We start from the raw sequence: 25,890 nt of genomic DNA on the forward strand, positions 1-25,890 counted from the left end.
GACCTTGGGTAGGGTGCTCTTTCCAAGAGCCGGTGCAGACTCGATGGGCCGAATGGCCTCCTTCTGTACTGTAAATTCTATGATAATCTATGATTGTGAGCCGCACGCTTGATGGGTCGGGGGGGACAGCAGGTGGCTTGTGTGGGCACTGTGCCGAGACACTAAGAGTTTGTGACGGTGGTTACCAGGGAGTTCTGAGCAACAAGCTTGGAGGTTGGATGTTGGGAGGGTGTGAGGTGTCAGTGGATTGGATGAGGTTGGGGGGGTTGGGGGGGGTGCAGGGGGTAGTGGGAGGAGGGGGTTGAGAATTGAAGGAACTGACACCAGGAGGAGAGAGGTGGTAACTTGCCCTTGCAGCTCTGTCAAGGTCATTTGCCTTCTTCCTACATTGGACACCTGGCCACCTGGTCACACTGCCTGCACTCACTGATGTAGCCACTGCCTCCCAGGCGGCACTTGTCACTGTGCTGTTGGGTCTCATACATTCCTGGGGGTACAAGGTGCTCCGACTCTCCTCTGTGGCACCCAGACGCCTGGCCAGGTCGGCATCCACAAATCGAGAAGCAAATCTCCGCGCTGCCATTATCCCGGATTGACTGGGCTTGAGTGAGTGCAGAGGGATCGTTTAAATGATACTCCCCCGTATGAGCTGCGAACAGCTGAGCCCCGCGTTGGGCGAATCAAACACCTTGGGATTCAGGCATGGCGGGTTTCACATGGGGGCTCATTTTTTGCATTAAGTATGGGTGAACGGCGATCTCGCCTCCACGATTACAGCTGCCTCAAATCACCCTGTGAAACACACCCAAAATGACACTTAGTCATTGGTCAGGTGACTCGCTTTGAGCTTGGGGTTTATGCTGTTGAAAAAGGAGGGATGGGCATTTGGAGCAAATAGTGAAGGTCAGGGATGGATTAGAGAACAGGGAGATGAAATTTCAAAGTTGTCATGGAGGAAAAGACAAACAGAGTGAGGATGGTAGTCGTGAAGGAACAAAGCATGGGTCCAGAGTAGGTGTTACCCAACAGGTAACTCAATGACATGTTCCCTTCATGTAACAGTTTGGGCATCTTGTCAAAGGACAAAATCGTAAGTGCAGCAGAGTCCTTTTGAAAACAGAGCTCCTAAACATGTTGGCATTCGCCAAGGAGAGGTGCCTGCTGGCTTGGGCGCATTCAATGGAATGGAAGGCAGATGTATCCATAAAGAGTTTTTGTAAGCTGCGGTAGTCACCGATCAGCAGAATGCCCAAAACCCTGCTTCAAAGGTGCTTGTAAGTGTGACATGAAGGCCCGAAACATTGATTCCCACCTCGGAGACACTAACCAGCGACAGAGGAAAATGGACATCACCTGTGGGCCGCATGCGCTGCCATGACGATCACTCGTTACAGCTGCTTGGCAACCAAAAATCAAGAACGCAAGCTACAAAACACCAAAACGATTGTCAACTAAGGACATAGCTGGAAACCTGAACTGAACAGGGGTTTAATCAGCTGACTAGGCCAATAGTCAAAAGTAATCTGAAAGATCGGGGGCAAAGCTGTTATACTAAATGCTGTTAACTGCAGAGGCCTTGAAGCTGCATGCTGGTATTTGATCTGTACAGCAATGATCATTGGTTGACTGACCATTTTAAAAATTCATTTCCAGGATGTGGGTGTCGCTGGTTAGGCCAGCATTTATTGCCCATCCCTAGTTGCCCTTCAGAAGGTGGTGGTGAGTTGCCTTCTTCAATCGCTGCAGCCCGTGAGCTGTAGGTACACCCATTGTGCTGTTAGGGAGGGAGTGCCAGGATGTTGCCCCAGCGACAGTGAAGGAGCGGCGATATATTTCCAAGTCAAGGTGGTGAGTGACTTGGAGAGAAGCTCCAGGTGGTGGGGTTCCCAGGTATCTGCTGCTCTTGTCCTACTAGATGATAGTGGACGTGGGTTTGGAAGGTGCTGCCTGAGGAACCTTGGTGTGTTACTGCACTGCATCTTGTAGATGGTACACACGGCTGCCACTGTTCGTCAGTGGTGGAGGGTTTGAATGTTTGTGGAAGGGGGAGAATCAACCAGGCTGCTTTGTCCTGGATGGTGTCAAGTTTTTTGTGTTGTTGGAGCTACACTCATCCAGGCAGCTCTGGGTATTTGTTTCACTCACAATGACCACCACATTGTTAATCTGAAATAACACGCAATAATTGTACTTAATTCCTCCTGCAACTAAACAGAAAGAGCATTAACAAGCCCAATCAGCCAAGATAGGGCTTCATTGCCTCATTTTAGTTGACTTTATGTTAAATTGAGATTACTAGAGGGAATAAGTAATGATTAAAAATAAAAAAATCTGCATTAATAATGTTCATTTCACACAGTAAACTAACACTGTAAATAACACTTTGCAGTGGAGTCATACCTTGAATGTCAAAGATATAGTTCGCTGAATATATTAACGGCTGAAATAGACAAGTCTTCGGGGCCAGATTTTCTTGCCTCTGTCTGTAGCGGACTGGGGCAGAGCTATGAACATGGTCAATGAGACCAGATTCTAGAATTCTCATCGCCGTTGTATGGGATTTATATGGCCCTGGTGTTGAAATCTACCATGCGGTTTAAGTGTAGTCTCATATATACTTTGAACTCGGTAGAAATTTAAATTACATGTCTCTGATCATCTGATCTGATCATATTTTTCAAGTTTAGATTTTGCATCTCATAATTATTCAACAACTGCCGCTAGTTGGTCTTTAGTGGACTTAAGGTCATGATCGTGTTTAGTTTTCACGATCGTCTCTTGCTGTCTATGGAGCTGCGGCATTACTGCAAAAGACCTTTTCATGCGTTGAGATCTACTTTGGATTTTCGTCCGCCATAAATCCAGCCTTAAAACCAAATATTTTGGTCGCATGCAGTTTGTGTAATTTGAAGATTATATGACCACAACTATTCAGTCGTATTTTATATAGTTGTACGGCCTACACCCGATTGAATAACTCTTTCTTAAAAAGGTCCTTTCTAAAGGGGTCGAAGCACTATGCGGCTGGAAGACTTTTAATTGGTGAAAAAAGAGATTTTCTTACCCCAGTCTAGCCGTTATTCGGATAGATGTCTTTGGGTCTTCCGTCCTTCTGGGCGTCCGCTAACGGTACGATCTTCGGTCTTCCGAAGTCCTCCGAATCCTTCTGATCGTCTCTGATTCGTTCCGATCTTTTCCGACTCTCCGATCGTCGACTCAGCGCTCCACCCCTTTTGCCGTACTACGCCAATTGTTGAAATCTATCATGCGGTTTAAGTGTAGTCTTGTATCCACTTTGAACTCAGTGGAAATTTAAGTTACACGTCTCGGGTGCGAAATTAAATCTTTTATTGTGTCTATTGATTATAATTGAGAGATGAGATCTTCTTGTGGTTACAAATCAAATGTTCTCCATAAAGCCCTTGTCAGAAGAAGACTTTAAGAGATATAATCGACTTAGTAGTTTACAAACAGATTCAACTTTCAAAATACAGTAATGGTTTCTTGCTCAAAGCAAAGCTAGCTTGCGCAGACTTTAAGAGTTAGAGTGGAAATATGAAAATACAAAATAAGGTTAGCAAGTAGTTAGGTAAATAGTATAGAGTGATCTCAGAATGTAAAATGGCTGCCCGGATCTCTATGTTTAAGGAAAATGTTATCAGTCTGACTCCATCTGTCCATACCCCTGTAATGTGCTAATTGGCTTGGATGAATCTCAAATGTATTTGGTTGGATGGTCAGTTGTCAATCATCAATATGCAACATGTTGGAATATGTTCCTTGTTAGATGATTGTCTTGTGTTGGAATGTGACTTATACTTTTAATCAGCTCTGGTCCCTACTGGTTTTTCTGCTGACTGCTATGCTATTCATATTCTGAACAATGGTGGATATATGTTGTCATGGTGCTTATTTTGACCTTGATCAGATTGTGGTACAGTTTAATACTTTTAATGAAACTTAATTTGAACTTCTGTAATTCTGTTCATTAGAACAATGGACAGTTTATAATGTCAATTTAACTTTTTAGTAGAAATGTTGCATTTGTTTCTAGCTAGCCTGTGAATGTTTCAAATTCTGTTCTTTTGTTACTGCAAGCTGTGTTTTTGTAATCTAAGGTTATGCTTGAAGTCTTATGATGAAATCCATTTTAAAATGGATTTCAAACTGGGCTTTAGTATTTACATCAAAATGGCTAAAGCAATGACCCTTTTACCTATCAGAAATTGCTGCTTCCCTTCACCTGGGATAAGGGTGCAGGTTGCAAGCCAGCGCAAGCAATCCTGACCTTGCCTTATCGATTTGGGCATGTGGGAATTTCTGACACCCCCCCCGCCCCCCCCCCCCCCACCCCCCCCCCCCCCCCCCCCCACACCCTACAGCCTAATTTCCAGTGAGTCAGTACATTTTGGTCGGAGGTATGGTTCACAGCAAATCAGAGGAGTCGTGAAACATGGGGAAAGTCTAGTCATGAGTTGGGAACCTTTTTAACTGGTATGTTCAAATGGTGTTGACAACAACACCATGCCATAATGTAATGGTGTATGATAAATTAAATATATTTTCAATAAAATTATTAATGATAGGGCTTGGTTTAGAAAAGGTAAAGGACCATTAAACTGACCAGCATTCTCAATGTGTTCAGATGGCTAGAACACTTTATCCAATGGGTAAAGTGTTCTTCTGAATTCAACAGTATTAAGATACAACTTTTATTATGTCAATTCTCTTTTCCTTGATTGACAGTCCAGCCATATGTCCAGCCTTTTAAGCAATGCAAAGAATGTCACCTGTTCCAAAGGGACTTCAAAAGACTCTGATGTATTTATCGTGAGGGGCTTTTTTGACTAGCTGTGCACTAGAATTTTAACATGCATACTTGGCTGAGCTCCAAACAGCCATTAATGGATTCAGCTCAATAAGAGTTGTTGATAAAGCTGTCAAGAGGATTGTCAGCTTTGTTTTAATTGACAGTTTAATGAGCAGTTATTAAAATTAAGGTTTTTAAAATGGTTTTTGAATTGATGTTCATTTATGTTGACAGGTTCAGGAGCATCTCAAACACTTCCTCACGTTATTATAGGTCACATATTTTCTGTCCATAGTGGATACTGGATGAGTGGGCATGGGGGTATTGAGTGGGCATGGAGTGTATGAGAAGGTAGGGGATATAGAAGGAACATGTGTCTTATGCAGGTGGAATGGGGAGTATGGGATTAGCGGGGGTGAAGGATAGGATGCCAAGCACTCATGTATAGAATTAGACTGATGTCCCAGTAAGAACAGAAGTGAGCCTTCTAACCTGCGAGCCTTGGCATCTGTCCACCTCCATTTCTACCCGAGCTCTACTTCTCAAGGCAGTGGCCCAACTCCAGCATGTCCCCAACACCCAGCCATTAAAATAATGTGGGCAGGAGGGAGAATCTCAACATTAGGGCAGCACAGCAGCATTGTGGATAGCACAATTGCTTCACAGCTCCAGGGTCCCAGGTTCGATTCCGGCTTGGGTCACTGTCTGTGCAGAGTCTGCACATCCTCCCCGTGTGTGCGTGGGTTTCCTCCGGGTGCTCCGGTTTCCTCCCACAGTCCAAAGATGTGCAGGTTGGGTGGATTGGCCATGCTAAATTGCCCTTAGTGTCCAAAATTGCCCTTAGTGTTGGGTGGGGTTACTGGGTTATGGGGATAGGGTGAAGGTGTTGACCTTGGGTGGGGTACTCTTTCCAAGAGCCGGTGCAGACTCGATGGGCCGAATGGCCTCCTTCTGCTCTGTAAATTCTATGACATTTGAAAATTGGCCAATTTGCGATTCCTGCCTCAAGGATGAAAATTCGAGTTTTCGTATCTCAAGAGAATCAAGTGATATGGGGAAGCAGGCGGGAAAGTGGAGTTGAAGCCAAGGGTCAGCCACAATCAATATTAATTGGTAGCGTGGCCTGGATAGGCCGTCTGGCTTATTGGCGCTCCTATATTCTGAACAGGAATGAGAATGGAATCACAAAGATTGAACAAAAGAGATTGAATCTAAATAGCATGTCAGTAATATTGTATCAGGTGAACAGCCACAAAAATGTTCAAGTGCAATTAAGGAGAACCATGGACGTATTTCAAAGAAAACTCAGTAAAGCATCTACTCGGCAATGTGGAAAATTGCCCAGTATGTTCTGTACTCAAAAAGCAGGGAAAATCTAACCTGGCCAATTACCGCCCTAATTACCGCCCTGTCAGTCTTCTCTTAAAGTGATGGAGTGGGTCATCAACATCACTACAAAACAGCACTTGCTTAGCAATAACCTGGGGCGCGATTCTCCGACCCCCCCACTGGGTCGGAGAATCGCCGGGGGCTGGCGTGAATCCCGTCCCCGCCGTGTCCCGAATTCTCCGCCACCAGAAATTCGGCAGGGGCGGGAATCACACCGCGCCGGTCGGCGGGGGCGGGAATTGCGCCGCGCCGGTCGGCGGGCCCACCCCCGGTGATTCTCCAGCCCGCGATGGGCCGAAGTCCCGCCGCTGTCAACCCTCTCCCGCCGGCGTGGATTAAACCACCTTTTGAATGGCGGGACAAGGCGGGCTCCGGGGTCCTGGGGGGGGGAGGCGCGGGGCGATCTGGCCGCGGGGGGTGCCCCCACGGTCACCTGGCCCGCGATCGGGGCCTACCGATTCGCAGGCGGGCCTGTGCCGTGATGGCACTCTTTTTCTTCCACCTTCGCCATGGTCTTTGCTATGGCGGAGGCAGAAGAGACCCCCATCCCTGCGCATGCGCGGGGATGATGTCAGCAACCGCTGTTGCTCCCGCGCATGCATCGCCCGGCGAAGACCTTTCGCCGCCGGCTGGCGTGGCGTCAAAGGCCTTTCCCGCCAGCCGGCAGAGCGGAAACCACTCCGGCACGGGCCTAGCCCCTCAAGGTGAGGGCTTGGCCCCTAAAGATGCGGAGACTTCCGCACCTATGGGGCGGCCCGACGCCGGAGTGGTTCCCGCCACTCCATTACGTCGGAACCCTCCCCCCCCCGCCCCGCAGGGTAGGGGAGAATCCCGCCCCTGATCACTGACACTCAGTTTGGGTTCTGCCAGGCACATCCATTCCACAAGTCATGAGTGTGATGCAATATTCTCCACTTGCCTGGATGAGTGCAGCTCTAACAAGAAGCTTTACAACAATGATATGGTCATCATTAGACTTCATTCCAGATTTGTATGGAATACCACCTCTACTATGGTGGGATTTGAACCTGGGTCCCCAGAGTATTGCCCTGGTTCTCTAGTCCAGCGACAATACCAATACGCCACTGCCATCGAGAAGCTTTACACCATCCAGGACAAAGCAGCCCGCTTAATTGGTACCCCTTCCACAAACATTCAATCCCACCATCGCTGTTGAATAATGGCAGCCGTGTGTACTGTATACAAGATGTACAGCAGGAACTCACCAAGGTTTCTTAGGCAGCACCTTCCAAACCACTACCATCTAGAAGGACAAGAGCAACAGATACCTGGGAACCCCACCACACCACATAGACGTTCCCCTCCAAGTCACCCAGCAGACTTGGAAAAATATTGGCGTTCCTTCACTGTCGCTGGGTGTTAAAGGCAGAAACTTTTAACTAATTTTAAAATAAGTCTGGATGCTAACCGTAAATTCCGTAACCTGCAGCGCTACGGAACAAATGCTGGAAAATGGGATTCGGCTGCGTGGCTTGTTTATCGGCCGAAACAGACATGATGGGCCAAATGGCCTCTTTCTCTTCCATGAATTTTCCATGATTCGGAGCGTGGATATTCCTGCATAATTTTTCAAAGACTAGCAGTACCTAATATCCTCAATTCTCAGGGGCAATTCCTGATAAGGCTCACTGTTTTAAATGATTACAGGAGACATCCGACAGCCCTTATGTTTAAATATGGTTTTTGAGTGTCCAACGGATGTCAGTTATTGCAATTTTTCGGGAACATATTTCTCCTCATTTTGTATCCATTCAGAGATAGGAAATTGGCTCAAGTCTACATTCAGCACAGACTCACCCTTACTTCCATGACGAGAATGCGCACAGACAAGAACTTGCACGCTGAAAGTGAGGAATGTTCAGAGGATCCATCAAAGATCGGAACTAATATGCAGCCTGTAATGACCTCCAATTGGCATTATTGGTTGGCCAATTGGAGTATGAGCTCCCTCAATGATAGCTCATTGAGAGGGCCCATATAAGCACCTGTATAGGCTTTGTGAAGCAGTCTTAAGTTGACTGGAATGCTAGCAGCACTGTTTGGAGCTGCTCGTGTAGATAAGTTATTGCAAATAAATACTGGTGTGGTGACGGAACCCCTGCCTCCTGTGGATTATTACACAGCCCTTTGAAGCAATAGAAGAAGCAAGGAAAAATGTACAGTGGGAAGATGCCTGGGTGCCAATGAGACAATTCAGCCAACAGGATAGGCACCTCAAAAATTCTGTTACCGAACCTGCCAACCACCAACACCGCATCCCCGCCCCGAGCACCCGACTATGCCCCTTTACATTTTTCATATTTAGAAAATAGCAAGGTGCTTAGGAAAGTAAGCATGCATTGAAACCAGGGAGTGGGGTGATGTGGGGCGGGGGCGGGGGCGGGCGGGGGGGGGGGGGGGGAAACATGTGACTGGACTCATCGTGTGATCCTGCTGTGTGTCAAAGTAATTAACATCCTGTAATGATTCATACCCAAGACAACAAGATTGAAATGGAAATGGATGGAAAAGGTCATCCAGCTCGTGATAAATCTCAGTAAAAGAAAATTTGGGGAAGATATTTACGATCCCCCTCAGTGGCAGATGGGATGTGGGAGGGGGCCTGTCAAATTCTCCAGGTGGACTTCCACCTGCCTACCCACCCACTCCAAGTTGTCAGAAATTTTACATGGGGCCCACTCCATGGTTTGCTACCCATGCCCTCACCCCAAGGTGTTCACCCCCAAGGTGTCCACCCCTTCCCTGGACCCTAACCCAAAACCCACCGTCCCCACCCCGCCACCTCCCATGGCCTCCCCGCTATCCAAGCCATGAGAACTTCCCCCACACCCCTCCCCCACCAGGCATTTCCAGTGGCAGAAGGGAAACCCCACCATCTGAAAATTCACGTTATAGTCTCCCACTACAACATTCGGTTGTTTTTGCCAGGGTTTTTATTTCCAATACCCTACCCAGGAGTCCATCATGTTGATCATTTATTGTTTTGAAGAACCACTGTTCTAAATTCTCAAAATTCTATCTTCTGCCCCTCAGTGACACCTCTTTGCAGACCGAGATATCCATGTTGAGCTGTCTTTCTTTATGACTTAACCTGCTGTGATATCAGGGGTCAATTTTAAGCTAACCCTATCGAGAAACTGACGAGACTGTGGCCATCCCCACCCGATATTATTATTCATTAATATTGTGGTATTCTTTGTGTTTCTTATACTCAGGATGGATGTCGTAGTGTTCACAATGACCACACAAGCTAAGTTAATTAACAAAGCTAACATTTATTACACTACTTAACATACAGCTCGACCACTTCTATAGCAAGCAATAATCTATTAAACTACAATCTACACTCTACTAATACTTGTCTCATGCACTCTGTCTTATACTGTACTCTGCTCTCTCATACGTTCTTTATCACTCTCTCCTACACTCCTACACTGCCTGAGAGTCAGTTCTTTTTATAGGTCTGTTCTCAGCTCCATCTAGTGGTCAATCATGATAGTACATTAACCCTTTTTATACTAGACATTCTACATACTATCACAGTGGAGGGTAATATTATGTTTCTGCCCATCACCTTAGGATAAAATTAGCCCCTTGTTCTTGTTCAATTTTGTTCTTCTTCCTTGCTTTTCTCCAGGGCTTTGATGTCTCTCTTGTGTCTCAGTAACTGGAACGTTCCATATACTTTTTGCAAATGTCAAATGAAGAATCGTATCAGCGCCATCTTTTAAACTTTTTTTAATTCAAATGCATTGTGGCAAAACAATAATACAGAAGTCATTCTGAGCAGTAAATGCACATGAACCCGATATATAGATTCCAAAATTGAAGACCTTCAAAATGAAAGCCTTTTCACAGGATAGGATATTCAAACTGAGTGCCCAAAAGCTTCAATCCTTTACCAATATAACTCAGCCTTAATATATTGCATTTATTTTGCATTTATCTTTCTGTTGACTGATGACCTTCAATTTGTGTGTGTATATATATATATATATCGTGGATCTGTGCAGTCATGATTCAGCTGGAGTTTGTCGGTCCTGACATTCTTAAATAATGATAATAATATGGGGAGCTATCCTGACCTGAGGGTGGGATAGTGGGGCATGGGTGGGGTGCTCTTTCAGAGGGTCAGTGCAGACTCGATGGGCTGAATGGCCTCCATCTGCACTGTAGGAATTCTGTGGATTCTATGATTCTCATTGGGCACAAGGCCCCACTGGGGTGGTGGGGGGGGGATGTATTTCTGTGGCTCTTTGGGCCTTGATTACTGACCTGAAACCACAAACGTGCTTGAGTTTAGGTCATGTCGGACGCACTCCACAATTGTGTTCCTTTTGTGCTTCGCTCAGGGATTTGATTCAGTAAAACCATCCCGGATGACTCCGCTGTGGCAATAAGGAAGAAACATTTGCATTTCTAAAGTACCTTTTAACCTCAGGACTTCCAAAAGCATTTTACATTCAATTAAGCATTTATATTGAAGTGCAGTCGCTGTTGCACATATGCAAGGCTCCAGCAAAGCAATGTGATAATGACCACATAAAGTTTATTTTTAGTGATGGTGGTCAAGTCACCTGCAGCGAGAACTCCCCTGCCTTTCTTTGAAACAGGGCCATGGTATTTTTCACATCTAGCTGAAAAGGCAGGCAGGGTCAGGGCCTAATGTCTACCACCAGCAGAACCTCCTCAGTATTGCACTGGAGTGTGAATATAGATTCTGTCCTCATGTCTCCAGAATGAGTCTTAAGCCTACAACCTTCTGACTCAAAAGCAAGACTGCTACCAACTGCAGGCCACAACGGATGCTGCTAAACACACTATGGGAGAAAAGTTATCCTCAGAGCCATCAGAGTTTAGACAGTAACCACAATAATGGGGGCATTATTTTTCTTTCTTTCATGGGATGTGGCTATCGTGCAAGGCCCTCATTTGTTGCCCATCTCTAATTGCCCTTGAACCTGGTGACTTGCGAGGCCATTTCAGAGGGCAGTTAAGAGCCCATAGGATCCCAACAGTGCAGAAGAAAGCCATTCAGCACATTGAGTCTGCACCGACCCTCTGAAAGAGCACTCTGCCCAGGCCCACTCTCCCGCGCTATCCCCCCAGCCCTTTGGAGTCAAATGAAGGCCGGACCAGGTAAGGACGCCAGATTGCCTTCTCCAAGTGACTTTTGTGAAAGAGATGGGTTTTTAAGAACAATCGATGATAGTTTCACGATCACCATTACTGAGGCTAATTTTTAATTCCAGATTTTATTAATTGAATTCAAATTCCACCAGCTGCCAGGGTGGGATTTGCACCCCTGTTCCCAGAGCATTAGCCTGGGCTGCTGGATTTATAGTCTATCTACATTATCACCACACCAGCAACTTCCCTAGTGTATATCATAAAACAGAAAAGTCCCGAAATACTCAGCAGTGCAGGCAGCGTTTGTGGAGACAGAAGTCAGTCCATCGGAGCTTTCTCGGGCCTAATGGTTATTGCAGATGGACATAATTGAAAAAGTAACATAGCAAGGGGAAGGGAATCAGAGCAGTACACCGTGAAATGTTTGGGTAGGGATCAGCAGATGACTGGACAGTGAGAACAGGAGACAAAAGAAACCGTATTAGTTAGATTATTGATCTACAAGACGGTCAAGGGTTTTGGAAGCCGGCAGGAAATTGGAGTCAAGGCCACGATTGGATCAGCCATGATCTCACTGAATGGTGGAGCCGACTCGAAGGGGCCAAATGGCCTACATCTATTCTTATCTCTTGGGGGCGATTCTCCGAGCCCCGCGCCGTGCCGGAGAAATGCCGCAACCGAGCCACGGCGCCCCGACGCTGGCGCACGATTCTCCGAGATGCGGAGAATCGGCGCCATTTGCACCGACGCATTTGGCGCGGCGCCGGCCGCTGGAATCGATGGGGTCACCGATTCTCCGGCCCGGATGGGCCGAGCGGCCGCGCGGACACGACAGAGTCCCGCCGGCACCGTTCACTCCTGGTCGCTGCCGGCAGGAACTCTGCTCGAACGGTCGGGGGGGGGGGGGGCAGCCTGTGGGGTGGGGGGGCCTCCGATGTGGTCTGGCCCGCGATCGGTGCCCACCGATCGGCGGGCCGGCCTCTCCACCCCCCGGGCCTACCTTCCGGCGCGGCCAGCGCCTGAACACCGACGCCGTGTTGAGTTGGGGCCGGCTCGCGAAAGAAGTCCCCCGCGCATGCGCAGGTTGACGCGGCCCAACTGCGCATGCGCGGGTTGGTGCCATTTGCCGCCGGAAAGGGAGGCTGGAGTGGCGTGAACTGCTCCAGCGCCATTTGGGCCCCTGTGGGGGACAGAATCAGTCGTCCCCGGGCCCTTTTTGCGCCGTCGCATTACTTGGGCTCCATTTGGGATAATCGCCCCCCTTATGTTCCTATATTCAAATAACTCAAAGAAATAAGCATTGTTGAAGGCAAATTTCAAAGTGAAAACTGCAAAAGGTTCCACCAAGCAACCTCTGTGAGGTTTGAAGAGACAATTCAGCTGAGACATTCGGATTGGAGCAACTGAACACCCCGAGAGCTAATTGAGCAGAGGAGCAATCATCTTGTCAAACAGAGGCAATTATCCCAGGGCTTCAATAGTGGGGGGATCGGTTAGTATTCAATATCTTATTTTGCAGCCTATGTTTAATGGGTTCTTTCGGGTCTTACTGTAATCATTTTGGCTGCAACAGTCAAGCCATTTGAATTCAAAACAAATTTGCTTGAAAATATTTTTCCGTCAAACCTACTCAAAGATGCAGCTGCTTATAGTACGACAGCATCATGACTCGTGGGATATATGTTCACACATCTTATGTGTCCCGCAAAGTGAAGGCACCAAGTGGATTAATTTGAATGTCGATTAAAATTAATATAATGTGCTTCACAGAGGAGGAAGTGTGGAAAATAGGAGGGAGTCAGTCATTTCAGGGCACTTTTATAACTATTGTTGACTAACTGAAGAGCAATATTGGTGGAGGTATGAGAGTAAGTAACATCTCAGTGCAGGATTAATAGGTTATAAAAAGGGTCTCGAAAAAATGTGCACATTTTTTAAAATATAGAAAAAACTCCAATATTTCCAGTGTTATGATGGTTGCCATTGCTTTGAATGTAATTATAATCAAATGGCAAGTCAGTGCAAATGCAGTCACAGGAATTCTAATTGTTCACATGACAGAGGCAATTTTCACCCAACACCCAGGCATCCCACGGGATAGCATCCCTTAACTTATGTCTCAGCAGTGATGACCATGGAGCATGTGCCTTCCCACCTGGGCTGTGGGTAACATCAGCGTGTTTGGGCGAGGTGGTTCAAGGCGGTAAAGAAGATCAGGACTGAAGTTATGCCGCGAAGGAAACGCGATGGTATTAAACCGTGGCCAAAATGGATAAAGCACAGGGAAAGGAATAGCCACACGTGGGGAAGAAATTGTTTTTGTACCAGAGGCCAGCACGAGGCAGGCTGCGCATCTTGAATCTATTCTCGATGAAATCGCCAAATTCAGGCCTTTCCCTGCTAGGCCGAGGGGATGGACATGAATGGCTGGGGGTGAGGAGCAGTTGTGGTCATAGGCCGGAAACAGCTCACGGCGTTGCTGTGCAACCAAGAGGAGCATGTCTGCCCCTCCTGGGTCCTCATCAAGCTAAGTGAGAGAAAAAAAACAAGCAGAGTTTTAAAGACTGCCGGTTCGGCCTTGGTCAGCCTGAAGAAGCCAGTGTAGCGTGCCTAGGGCCCATACTGAATTTGTAGCAGTTTGGGATGAATTTGGCATTGGCGCCCTAAGGCATTTGGCCCCAGATTAGCATAGTCGAGGGGCCTAATTAACTTTCAAATAAGATGGGGTCTCGATCCAGGCACTTAAATGTTCTGGAGCAGGGATCAGATTCAGGAGATTGTGCCCAGCAATTGGTATCACTCCTTGCACTGAACTTGAATTTGTGACCAAGCAAGGGGACCGATTCCACTCCACTCCCCACTCATGTGAAAGAGAGGGAAAAATGCACTGCTGTCCCTGTGTGGAGCCAAATGATTTCATAGTGCAGAATTACACTTTCTTTTACCCAGGCTGGGAAAACGGCCTACAAACAGGCAATACAACAATTAGCCATCACACTACATTGCAACAGTCTTTAAACAACGCTATTTACAGAAAAGAGCAGAGGCGAGACCTGAAATCGGCTTCCCGTTCAGACTGCCGGAATATAAGGGAAGCAGGTTATTTGTGCTGCAAAAAGTCCTTCAGCAGTTTGGGTAATTCCAGCTGTGGAATGAGCTGTAGGCGGGCTCTCCCAAGGCAACCTCTAACACACAGGCGGCACAGCTGGCAGAGGGAGCTCGGCGTCGCTGTAATTAAAACACGCTCAGGTTAAGTAGCAGCCAGAAAATGATGGGACATACATTTCTTAAAGTCCACCCACACAGCGCTGAAAATGGACAGTGCTACTCAGAAATCCATGGGACTGTAAAATGTGCCTCCCCGATTGTCATCGCTCCACCATTGATGGATATGCCTTCAGCTGCCTGGGCCATGAACTCTGGAATTCCTAGAATCCTTACAGTGCAGGAGGAGACCATTCGGCCCGTTGGGTCTGCTCCGACCCTCTGATCGAGCACCCTACCCATGTCCAGTCCTCGTCCAACCCACCCTATCCTCATAACCAAACCTGTACATCTTTGGACACTAAGGGGCAATTTTAGCCAATCCACCCACCTTTGGACTGTGGGAGGAAATCAGAGCACCCGGAGGAAACCCATGCAGACACGAGGAGAACGTGCAAACTCCACACAGCCCACCCAAGGCCGGAAGTGAACCCGGGTCCCCGGCGCTGTGAGACAGCAGTGCTAACCACTGTGCCACCATGCTGCCATTAAATCTCTCCCTAAATTTCTCTGCCTGACTCTATCTCTCTCTTCTCCTTTCAGGTTCTTCTTAAAGCCCAACCGTTTGACAAAGGTTTTTGATCATCTGGCCTAAACGTACAAGTCTCAGTATCAAATTTTGCTTGGTAATACTCTTTTGTGAAGCCCCAAGTGATGTTCAACTAGGTTAAAAGCATTATATAAAAGCTAGATCAATTTTAATTTTAAATCGGTGATTGATTTTTATTAACCAAAGGTTTTAAGGTATAAATGTGGTGTATGGTCGCGGTTCAGGCACAACCTCACTGATTGGCAGGGTCGGTTCAAGGGGACGAATGGACAATCCCTGTTCCTTTGTTCCTCTAAATGCAAGTTGTTGTGTGTTGTGGAATGTTCATTTACAGAAACCTGATCACTGCAGTAACCGCATGCCCAACATGTGGGGCGGGATTCTCCGTTCATTCTCGCCGGCGGGACTTTCCGTTCCCGCTGCAGGGATGGAATTTTGGCTGAGTGCCTTGCTGGCAGCGGGAGAGGGAGCGAACTCGAAGCGGAGGATCCTGGCCGTGAACTTTAGCTCCTCACAGCAAGTTGCAAACCAATGTTTTCAAGGTAAAGATCGTTAGTATTTTGAAGAATAAAGGAATAAAGGGTTATAGTGTTCGGGCAAGAAAGTAGAGCTGAGTCCACAAAGGATCAGCCATGATCTCATTGAATGGCGGATCAGGCACGAAAGGCTAGATGGCCTACTCCTGCACCTACTTCTTGGCCGGGATTCTTCGGCCCTGCGCCGGGTCGGAGAATCAACGCCGGCGTGGGCACATAGCCCCATTATTGGGAATCCCGGCCCTTATATTCTTATGTTCTTAATTTAGGCCAAAAATCTTTCTTGCCACAGTGACACATGGTGCTATTTGCATCATCTCTTGGATTAGTGAGGAACATCCCAAATCCATCCTTGGGCTCTATTGCAATAACTCGGGCAAGGTGTGAGCAGCCACCAGGTGGCCAGAAGCATCTCACCAGCTTGGGCACTCCCAATTTCAGCACACAGGGAAGGAATGGTGGTGGGGCGGCGGGGTGGGGGGAAGTCAAACAGCTAGAGATGGAAGAAAGATACGGGTGGGCAAGGGGAAGGGCGAGCCAGTAACAAGCCCATATAATTAACATGGTGACTGAAGTAGTCTTTATGCTCCTCCTGGCTTCACATTAAAGTAAGATTTTAACAAAACGCCCTTTTCAGGCTTCCTGCATCTCTGTTCACGTCCTTCGGTTAAGTCACAGTTGAGAATGAAATTCTAATCAGCGACTGAGCATCATCATCATCTCAGGTCAGTTTAAGTGAATTTAGCAAACGGGTCCTGAAATGGACTCGGGCCTTGTTTCTGATTCGGGCTCTGCGCTAATTACAGTCAAGCACCAAGGGTGCTTAAAGTTAAATGCTCCGATTAATTTAGGGCAGCGTAAATGTCTTCACACATTGGATCGGTCCATTGCTCGGCTAAGTTCATCGTTCGGGAAGCCATTTTTACATCCGTTTGATTCATGTTTACCAGTGCCGAGTCTGATAGGCCAGGAACATTTCTCCCCGTGTCTGCGTGGGTCTCACCCCCACAACTCAAAGATGTGCATTTAGGTGGGTTGGCCGCGCTAAATTGCCCTTTAATTGGATAAAAAAGAATTGGGCACTTTTTTAGAAAGAAACATCCCATCTTCAATCCTGCCCTGATCGAACTGAACCACGATAATTGCAATCATTTTATTGAAGTGATTAAAAACGAAATCAGCAAGGTTTTCTGCTCCTGACTATTATACACTGACCCATGGTGAATCTAATAATAATACCGCACGATCAACAAAAATTTGCATTTATATATCACCCTTTATGCAGTAAAATAATCGCAAGGGGCTTAACAGCAACTTTATCAAATAATATTTAACACCATACCGCATGAGACACCAGGACAGGTGACCCAAAGTTTAGCCAAAGGCTTTAAAGAGACGACTGAGACCGGGGGAGAGGCTGAGGAGAGAATTTCAGAAAAATGAGTGACTTTCCTTTATTCCTCTTGGGAGGAAATGAGGGACGCATCACTGCCACCCCCTTCCCCCACCACATACTCTTGACTATTCCACCCAATGGCTAAGCCAAGATCCAGTGACTTTGCAAGGGCGGGGGGCCCGGAGAGCTGTTGCAGACACGATGGGCCAAATGGCCCCCTTCCGCACCGTAACATTTCTGTGATAGTCCCTGCTCTATCCCCATATAATTTTTTTTTTCTTTACGAATGCAAATGCAATTTAATTTTGAAATTAATATTCAATCTGCCTTTATTCAGGGAGTGAATTCCAGCTCATAACAACTCGTTAGATATGAAGAATCGCTGAGAAGTGGAACTGAAGTCCGATCATTTTACAAAATATCACCTACATAAACACCCTCTCTTTTCCGATCTAACTTTCCATTTGCAAATGTAATAGCAGCACAGTGGGTGTACTTACACCACATGGACTGCAGCAGTTCAAGAAGGCAGCTCACCACCATCTTGTCATGTGCAGTTAGGGATGGGCAATAAATGCTGGCCTAGCCATCGAAGCCCATATCCCTTAAAAAAATTTTTTAAAAAATATAAGCACTTTACCTTCATAATGCAGAAGCAACCTATCCACTGGACCACTGGTGACAGCGACATCGACAGGCCTCTCAGCCTCTGCATTTCTGGCATTAATGTCTGCTCCAAAGTCGAGAAGCATCTTAACAATATCTGGATTGGATTGTCGGGCAGCAGCGTGTAAGGGGGTCTCCAGATGTTTGCCTTTCTGGACATTGGCTCCTGCAGTTGGAATAAAAAGCAACACATGACTCAACAATGCTTCATTGGGCACGGTAAACAAACAACAACATTTGTATCTATTAGCACTTCTCAAAACTTCAGGACATCCCAAGGTGCTTTATAGCCAGTGAGGTACCTTTGAAGTGTTGCCATTGTCATGAAGTAGGAAAGGGGGCAGCCAATCTGCTCACAGCAAGCTCACAAACACAGTAATGTGATAATTGTAGTGTGTGCTTTAATGATACAAAGTCACCCATCACGCATAAGGGATTGTGTAAAGAGGCTGCTGGTTCATTTATTAATTCTAGGCACATGTGAACAAGGGCAAAAAGCTTGAAGACATCAGAGCTGCGGAGCTGTGTGCTGTGTCCTGCTCCAGGCCGAAATGAAACAAAGGCTGGATTACATGACAGGCTTCCCTTAAAGTGATACTATGCTGAAGGGGGTCTCCAGCGACGAGACCTCTTAAAATTGAATAGCTAGGATGCCACTGGAGTAGTTTTACACAAATTAATTTATTAAGGATTGAGATTAATTTTAGAAAGTGTACTGGGTAATCATTATTAACCATTAAACCTGTATTTTAGGCTAGCTAACTTGCCCATGTTTTTGAGACACAGGAGATGTGTGATCAGCATATTACATAGTGAGCAAGTTTTTATCAGTGGCCCCCGATATCCTCTGGAAGCGAAAAGGAAGTCACTTCTGATATCCTGTCATTCTGAAACAATCCATGGAGTAAAGAGGATGCCAGTTCTGCCATCCTGTTCCTTAGCAGGATGCTAAAATGGGGAGAAACAATTTAGGATTATTAGGATTGACGTCAAGCCTTTTGTATACACAGCTAACAGGATGAGGCTCAATCCTGGGTTGATCGCAATTTTATTGGATAAAGTTTAAACATGACAGTTCCAGAGATTGGATCAAGTCCAACTGGGGGGGGCTATATTTTTGGAAATTGTACAATTGATGTATTTTTATCAGTGTTTAGTAGATAGATCTTGGCAATCATCCAGATCTCATCTCTCGTGTACACAAACTCAAGCTTGAGAAAATAAAACCGTCTTATCCAGATTATTGATGTGTCTATTGATCTCTGTACTGAGTTGAGCCACAGGGAAAAACCCCACATGAGAGCTGATTCAATACACAGATCTTGAAAACGCTCCTACACACGCTGCCATTCCTTAAAGGCACATTACAACAATAATGACAGACCATCTGTTTCAGTGATGTTGGTTGAGTACTAAACACTGAGCTGTGCACCAGTGCACCATTGCTTTTCTTCAATTACTTCGATAGGTTCTCATACAGCCATCTGCGAGGGCAAGCGGGACCTCGATTTAAAGTCTCAATCAAATGATTGTACCTCTGACAGCGCAGCATTCCCTCAGTATTACAAAGGGGCATCCTAGAAGTTGTACTCAGGTGTCTGTGGTGGGAATTTCACTTTCTGACTTGCTGCAGCCCATGCTAAATAGGTTAAGCTGCTCTGATCACTGGGGCTCTTCCCTGTACTGATATTGGCTCGGAATTCCCTAAGAACTGCATCTGCTTTGCTAAAGTGCACCGGGAACCCTGCTCACGCATATAACTGGAGTTTCAACGGGCACCATTCACCATATAATTCAACCAAGAGGGGCTGTCTAAACTCAATCCTGAGCCTGACCTGAATCTGACTTTCCAGCTAGAATCACAGATAGTGATCAGGAATGGGAACTGTGGCTGATCCATTTGCCCTGCTGAATCCAGGGAAACTACGAACAATCGCTTGGTTGTGATCAAATGGATTTTAAAAGGGAATTTGAGCCTTTAAATATCATGCTCAGCGCATCAAAGACTCTGGCAACAGGAAGATCTTTGTTTTTATACATTTTCATCATTCGATTTCCACAGGAGAAACATTTCAACGTGAGTGTTTGCACTTCCTGGGCAGAATCTCAACAGTTCTGAAACTTTTCAGCCCTCGGGACCCTGATGGTATCTGCTGGTCACATGGTTCTGCAATCTGATAGGATGCAGTCAATTAAGGGTGGCAGGTGGACCTCTGAGGCAGGAGGCCCAGTCAGGTAGGGGGTCAAAGCTGTTGAACTGGGGAAGGTGGCACTGCTCAGGCAGGTAGAGGACAGTGAGGCTGCCTCAAAATGGAGGCTCTCTCTGAAAACTGAAAGCCATCCTTCAGGGGTGGAGGATGGGGTTGAGGGGAGTGAGGGAACCCACCGCAAGCTGTGGCTCTTTGATCCTGATGACTAGGGGAGGGGCATTTAAAGGAGGTATCGCTGGGCCCTTCTGCTGGAATTCACTCCCTGGGGGGGGGGGGGGGGGGGGGGGGGGGGCAATGTTGCGGGAGGGAGCAGTGTGATGTTGGGACTATGACTGAATCTTGTCCCCAGATATTCCCTCAAGTGGCCCTGGTCTGGGAGGTAACCAGATATGCGCTCTGCAGATTTTGCTCCAAGTCTTGCCTCTGTCTAATTTACCACAAGATGTAGTTGAGTAGAATAGCATAGATACATTTAATGGGCAGCTAGATAAGCAGGTGAAAGAGAAAAGATTGGATTAGATGAAAATGGTAGGAGGAAGCTTATGTGGGATATAAATGTGAGCACAGACCAGTTACTGTATCATTTCATGTGTTGGAAGAATAGACCATACACCAAAATTACAAATAGCTAATTACTTATAGCTCCTTGATATAGCAGTGCTATTCAATTTTAATTTAAAAAAAATAATAATTCATGGGATGTGGATGTCTACGCCTGGGCCAGCATTTATTGCCCATCCCAGATATCCCTTGAAAACTGAGTAGCTTGTTAGGCTATTTCAGAGGACATTTTAAGAGTCAACCACATTGCTGTGGACCTGGAGCCATACGTAGGCCAGACCAGGTAAGGACGGCAGATTTTATTCCCTGAAGGACATGAATGAACCAGATGTGTTTTTACGACATAAAAACAGAAAATGCTGGGCCATCTCAGCAGGTCTGACAGCATCGGTGGTGAGAAAACAGAGCAAATATTTTGAGTCTGGATGACCCTTTGTCAGCCTCTTTGTTTCAGATTCCAGCAGCCGCAGTAATTTTCTATTATCTTCGGGTTTTTACAACAATCATTCCAGATTTTTTTTTTTTTAAACTGAATTCAAATTTCAGCGTCTGCCGTGGTGGGATTCGAATCCGGATCCTTGGAGCATTACCCTGCATCTCCGGATTACTAGTTGAATGAAAGTACCACTGCATCACCGTTTTAAGGCCCACATATTACTGGGGCAATTGCGACAAGAGCTGAAGAACTAAATGGACCTTTGGAAGGTGTGACATTAAGTGAAATGCTTAGAATACAAAAGGTTAATGTCATATCATAATTAACCACTAGATGGAGCTAGATGTAGAACTATATAAAGCACTGACTCACAGGTTTCTGGGAGAGTGCTGGAGAGAGTGCAGAGGAGAGGTCTAGAGAGTGTAGAGTAGTTATAGATCGAGTGTAGAGACCAGTGTTGGTGGAATGTAGATTGTAGATTCCTAGATTATTGTTTACTATAGGACTAAGTGGTCGAGCTTTAATAAGTAGTGTCAATAAATGTTAGCTCCGTTCATGAACTTAGCTTCTGTAGTTTTTGTGAACACTACAACATCCATCCTGAGAACAAGAATCACAAAGAACACCACAGAAGGTGCTCTTCAGTAAATCAATTCAGACCATCGCTATTTTCAATAGGGACATAAAAGCCCTGAATAATAAAAATAATTAAACATCCCATCCACCTGCTAGATGTGTGTCAATTAAATCAAAACTGTCATGGTAACTATAAAAGGTCTCACCTGCATGGAGAAGCTTCTTAATGCAAAAAAACTGCTGATGGACACAAGCTACATAAAGGGGCGTTCCCTGATGGGCGCTGTCCAGGTCAATGTCCACACCCCAGGAGATCAACACTTGCAAACATTCGCTGCGACCTAGTCACAATGTCAGAGATTTAGCAATTTACTGAGACAGCAATATATAATGTTAATTTTTATGATGTACAAGCAGCAATTATGAATTGCTTCCATTGCCATAAGAACACCTTATCAAAAGTTGTGTTTGAATTTTCAAAAGTTCAGTACATAAGGTGCATTACCGACATGAGTCACACTAACTTCTGGTCACACTGAACTGTGGTCAGACCGACTTGGCCGACTTTAGAATGTGAAATGGCAGATGAAATACAATGTGGAAAAGTGTGAGATTATGCACTTTGGAAGGAGGAATTTAGGCATAGACCATTTTCTAAATGGTGAAATCAGAAGCACAAAGTGACTTGGGAGTCCTTGTTCACGCTTCTCTTAACGTTAATGTGCAGGCTCAGTTGGCAGTTAGGAAGGCAAATGCAATGTTAGCATTCATGTCAAGAGGGCTAGAATACAAGACCAAGGATGTACTTCTGAGGCTGATTAAGGCTCTGGTCAGACCCCATTTGAGATTTGAGAGCAGTTTTGGGCCCCGTATCTAAGGAAGGATGTGCTGGGCTGGGAAAGGGCCCAGAGGAGGTTCACAAAAATGATCCCTGGAATGAAGAGCTTGTCGTATGAGGAACGGTTGAGGACTCTGGGTCTGTACTCGTTGGGAGTTTTGGAAGGATGAGGGGGAGATCTTATTGAAACTTACAGGATACTGCGAGGCCTGGATAGAGTGGATGTGGCGAGGATGTTTCCACTTGTAGGAAAAACTAGAACCAGAGGGCACCATCCCAGACTAAAGGGATGGGTACTTTAAAACAGAGATGAGGAGGAATTTCTTCAGCCAGAGGGTGGTGAATCTGTGGAACTCTGCCACAGAAAGGAGGCTAAATCACTGAGTGTCTTTAAGACAGAGATAGATAGGTTCTTGATTAATAGCGGGATCAGGGGTTATGGGGAAAAGGCAGAAGAATGGGGATGAGAAAAATATCAGCCATGATTGAATGGCGGAGCAGACTCGATGGGCCGAGTGGCCCAATTCTGCTCCTGTTTTATGGTTTTATGGTCTACAATTGTATGGGGCTTTGGTGAAACAATGCCTAGAAAACTGCATGCAATTTTGATCTCCTTGTTGAAGGAAGTGTATACTTGCATTGGTGAAAGTACAGTAAAGGCTCCCCAGATTGGCCCAGAAGATGAGAGGATTCTCCAGTGATGAGAGGTCGGTTCTCTATCCTTTGGAGTTAGAGGAATGAGTGGTGATCTCATTGAGACATTCAGGATTTTAAAGGGCTTGGCAGGATTGGAAACTGATTCTCCTGATGATGAATCTAGAACAAGGGGCCATAGTTTCAGGATTAGGACTGAGATGAGCAGAGATGTCTTTACGCAAAGGGTTGCGAATCTTTGCAATCCGGAATACCCCAGAAGGACCATTGAATACATTTAAGGTTAAGAGGGGAAGATTTTTGGTCTATCAGGGAATCAAGGGATATGCAAGGTGCATGGAAAGTGGATTTGAAGCCCAAGATCAGTAATGATTGTATTAAATGGAGGAGCAGGCTAGACAGGACATAAGGTCGATTCCCGCTCCTCTTTCTTATTTTCTTAATTACACTGCTATCTGTCACATATCAACATGTGTGCCACACTTTTAAAAACAAAGTCTAAAGAAACAAAGGCAGTTATTTGTAATGGACAGAATCAGAATATACCTGAGCTACATGACTGATAATACAACATTAACCATGTCACTAACTGAAAATGAAATGAAAATCGCTTATTGTCACAAGTAGGCTTCAAATGAAGTTATTGAGAAAAGCCCCTAGTCGCCACATTCCGGCGCCTGTGCAGGGAGGCTGGTACGGGAATTGAGCCGTGCTGCTGGCCTGCCTTGGTCTGTTTTCAAAGACAGCGATTTAGCCCTGTGCTAAACCAGCCCCTGTTCTTCTTCTTCGGCGATCACTCGCTAACGAGTATGATTATCCACCGAAGAAACTTCACCTTACTGGTCATGGGTCCTGTGGGTCCTTGTGTGGCTGATGAGCCTGATCCTAGAGACAAATCTTCAACAGCACACTTGGCAGGTGTTTCCGGGAGGTAGGATCGATCGTTGGACTCTTGGTTGCTGGTATTCCTTTCTCAGGCTCCTTCTTTTTGCCATCAGGTGTTGTCGATGAATTGTGTCCCTTTAATCAGGAGATTCCTCCGAGTAGGTCCCTTCTGAGCAAGGGCCTCCCAGGCATTGACGTCTATGTTACATTTCTTGAGGTAAGCCTTCAGGATGCCTTTGAAGTGCTTCCTTTGTCCTCCTCTTCTTCAGAAGCTTTCTTGAGCTGGGAAAAGAAGATTTACTTTGACCGTCAGGATTCTGACAACCTAAGCAAATGGCCAGCCCAGCAGAGTTGGCTTTGGATGATCATACCATAGTACCAGTACCAAAGAAGAATAAAGTAGCCTGCCTCAACGATTACCGACCCGGTGGCCCTGACGTCTGTTATCATGAAATGCTTCAAGCTGCTAGTCATGAGTCAGATCTCTGCCAGCCTCCCAGACGGTCTCGATCCATTGCAGTTCGCCTATCTTTGCAACAGGTCCACAGCAGATGTATCTCCCTGGCTCTACAAACAACACTCGAACACCTTGACGACAAGGACACCTTTGTGAGACTGCTGTTCATCGACCACAGCTCCGCCTTCAACACCATTATCCCGACGGGACTTATAACCAAACTCTGCAATCTTCGACTTGACCCCTCCCCGTGCAGCTGGATCCTTGACTTCCTAACTTGAAATGTAAGTAAAGAAGTAACAAAAAAAAAATGAGTGAAAACGGAAAATGCTGTGCTGATCAAACGTTTTGGATTTCCAGCATCCGCAGTATTTTGCTTTTGTCTTAGAAAAGAGAAGGTGCTCGTGTGAATTGAAGGCTCACCTGTGCTTGATGCCTCATGAACGGAGGAAGCCCAACAGTCCTGCCCTTGTAGTTTGGCACCATTCTGCAACACGAGCTCTGCACAACTCGCGCTGCCACTGGAACAGGCACTGAACAGGGGAGTGACCCCATCAATAGTCGTGGCATTGATCTATTAACAAATACACATCACAAAAACATTAGCTAAGCTGAGCATATCGGGGAGATATACCGCGTGAATGCAGAGGCTTTGAATAAAATGCAATTAGGATGAATTTTACTGGGCCCTGGATCATAGAATCCCTACAGTGCAGAAGGAGGCCATTCACGAGGACTGGGTCAGGTCAGCTTCCTGACTCGGGACTTTGACATCGACATTTTACCCACAGCGGGGCCAGAAGCAGGCGGACAGCCTTCCCAAGAATGCAGGCAGAAAGTTTATATATGTCGAAAGATGTGCAGGTTAGGTGGATTGGCCATGCTAAATTTCTCCTTCGTGTCCAAAGATTAGGTGGGGTTATGGGGATAGGGTGGGGCATTGGGCCTGGGTGCGGTGCCCTTTTGGAGGGTCGGTGCAAACTTGATGGGCCGAATGGACTCCTTTAGAACTGAAGGAATTCTATGATATGTAACGCCCTATTAAGGCTTACGATACCATGCCGCTGGCATTTTGCCGACATGGGATGACTTTGCACCACGTATGAAGGCCACAGAAAGCAGAATCCCAGTGGCTGCTCAGGGGGAGGGAGACTTCACGAGCACAGGCTCTGGCCCTTGGCCCCGTGAATTATTTTAATATATATTTCTTCACCTATTTCCTGTATGCCTGAGGTCCTCTGCAGTCTTCAGCAATGTGCACCTCTCCCGGTGGCTCCACAGCTGCCACCTACTGTGATTGGACTGGCAGCAGCAGGAACCTGCCCGACGTGCAGCCATTTAGGAAGTTGCCAAAGGCCAAACAGGACCTGCTGCCAATGTGACTTCAGGATCTGCTTTTCACCCTAACATCAGTGTTCCCACTCGGCTGAAAACATTCAACTAATATTTCAACTGGCTGGCAGGCGGTGTTCATAAAGTAAATCCACCACCCTCAAATTGCTTCCCAAGCA

At 46.3% G+C, this 25,890-nt stretch overlaps 1 protein-coding gene across 3 annotated transcripts in view; it reads right to left on the minus strand.

The window, feature by feature from the left end:
• Positions 1-9,942: 9,942 nt before the first annotated feature.
• The window catches only part of asb5b (ankyrin repeat and SOCS box containing 5b), a 99,965-nt gene continuing 84,017 nt past the window's right edge, over positions 9,943-25,890 (minus strand). For all 3 annotated transcript variants that reach the window (XM_072515790.1, XM_072515791.1, XM_072515792.1), the window contains 4 exons: positions 24,803-24,953; positions 21,752-21,886; positions 17,737-17,928; positions 9,943-14,578 (listed from right to left, as the gene is read on the minus strand). In XM_072515790.1, the coding sequence (XP_072371891.1) occupies positions 14,451-14,578; positions 17,737-17,928; positions 21,752-21,886; positions 24,803-24,953 (606 nt within the window). In that variant the 3' untranslated portion in view covers positions 9,943-14,450. The remainder of the gene's footprint in view (positions 14,579-17,736; positions 17,929-21,751; positions 21,887-24,802; positions 24,954-25,890) is intronic.

This window comes from Scyliorhinus torazame, chromosome 9 (genome assembly GCF_047496885.1).
Source record: "Scyliorhinus torazame isolate Kashiwa2021f chromosome 9, sScyTor2.1, whole genome shotgun sequence".
Lineage (NCBI taxonomy): Eukaryota > Metazoa > Chordata > Chondrichthyes > Carcharhiniformes > Scyliorhinidae > Scyliorhinus > Scyliorhinus torazame.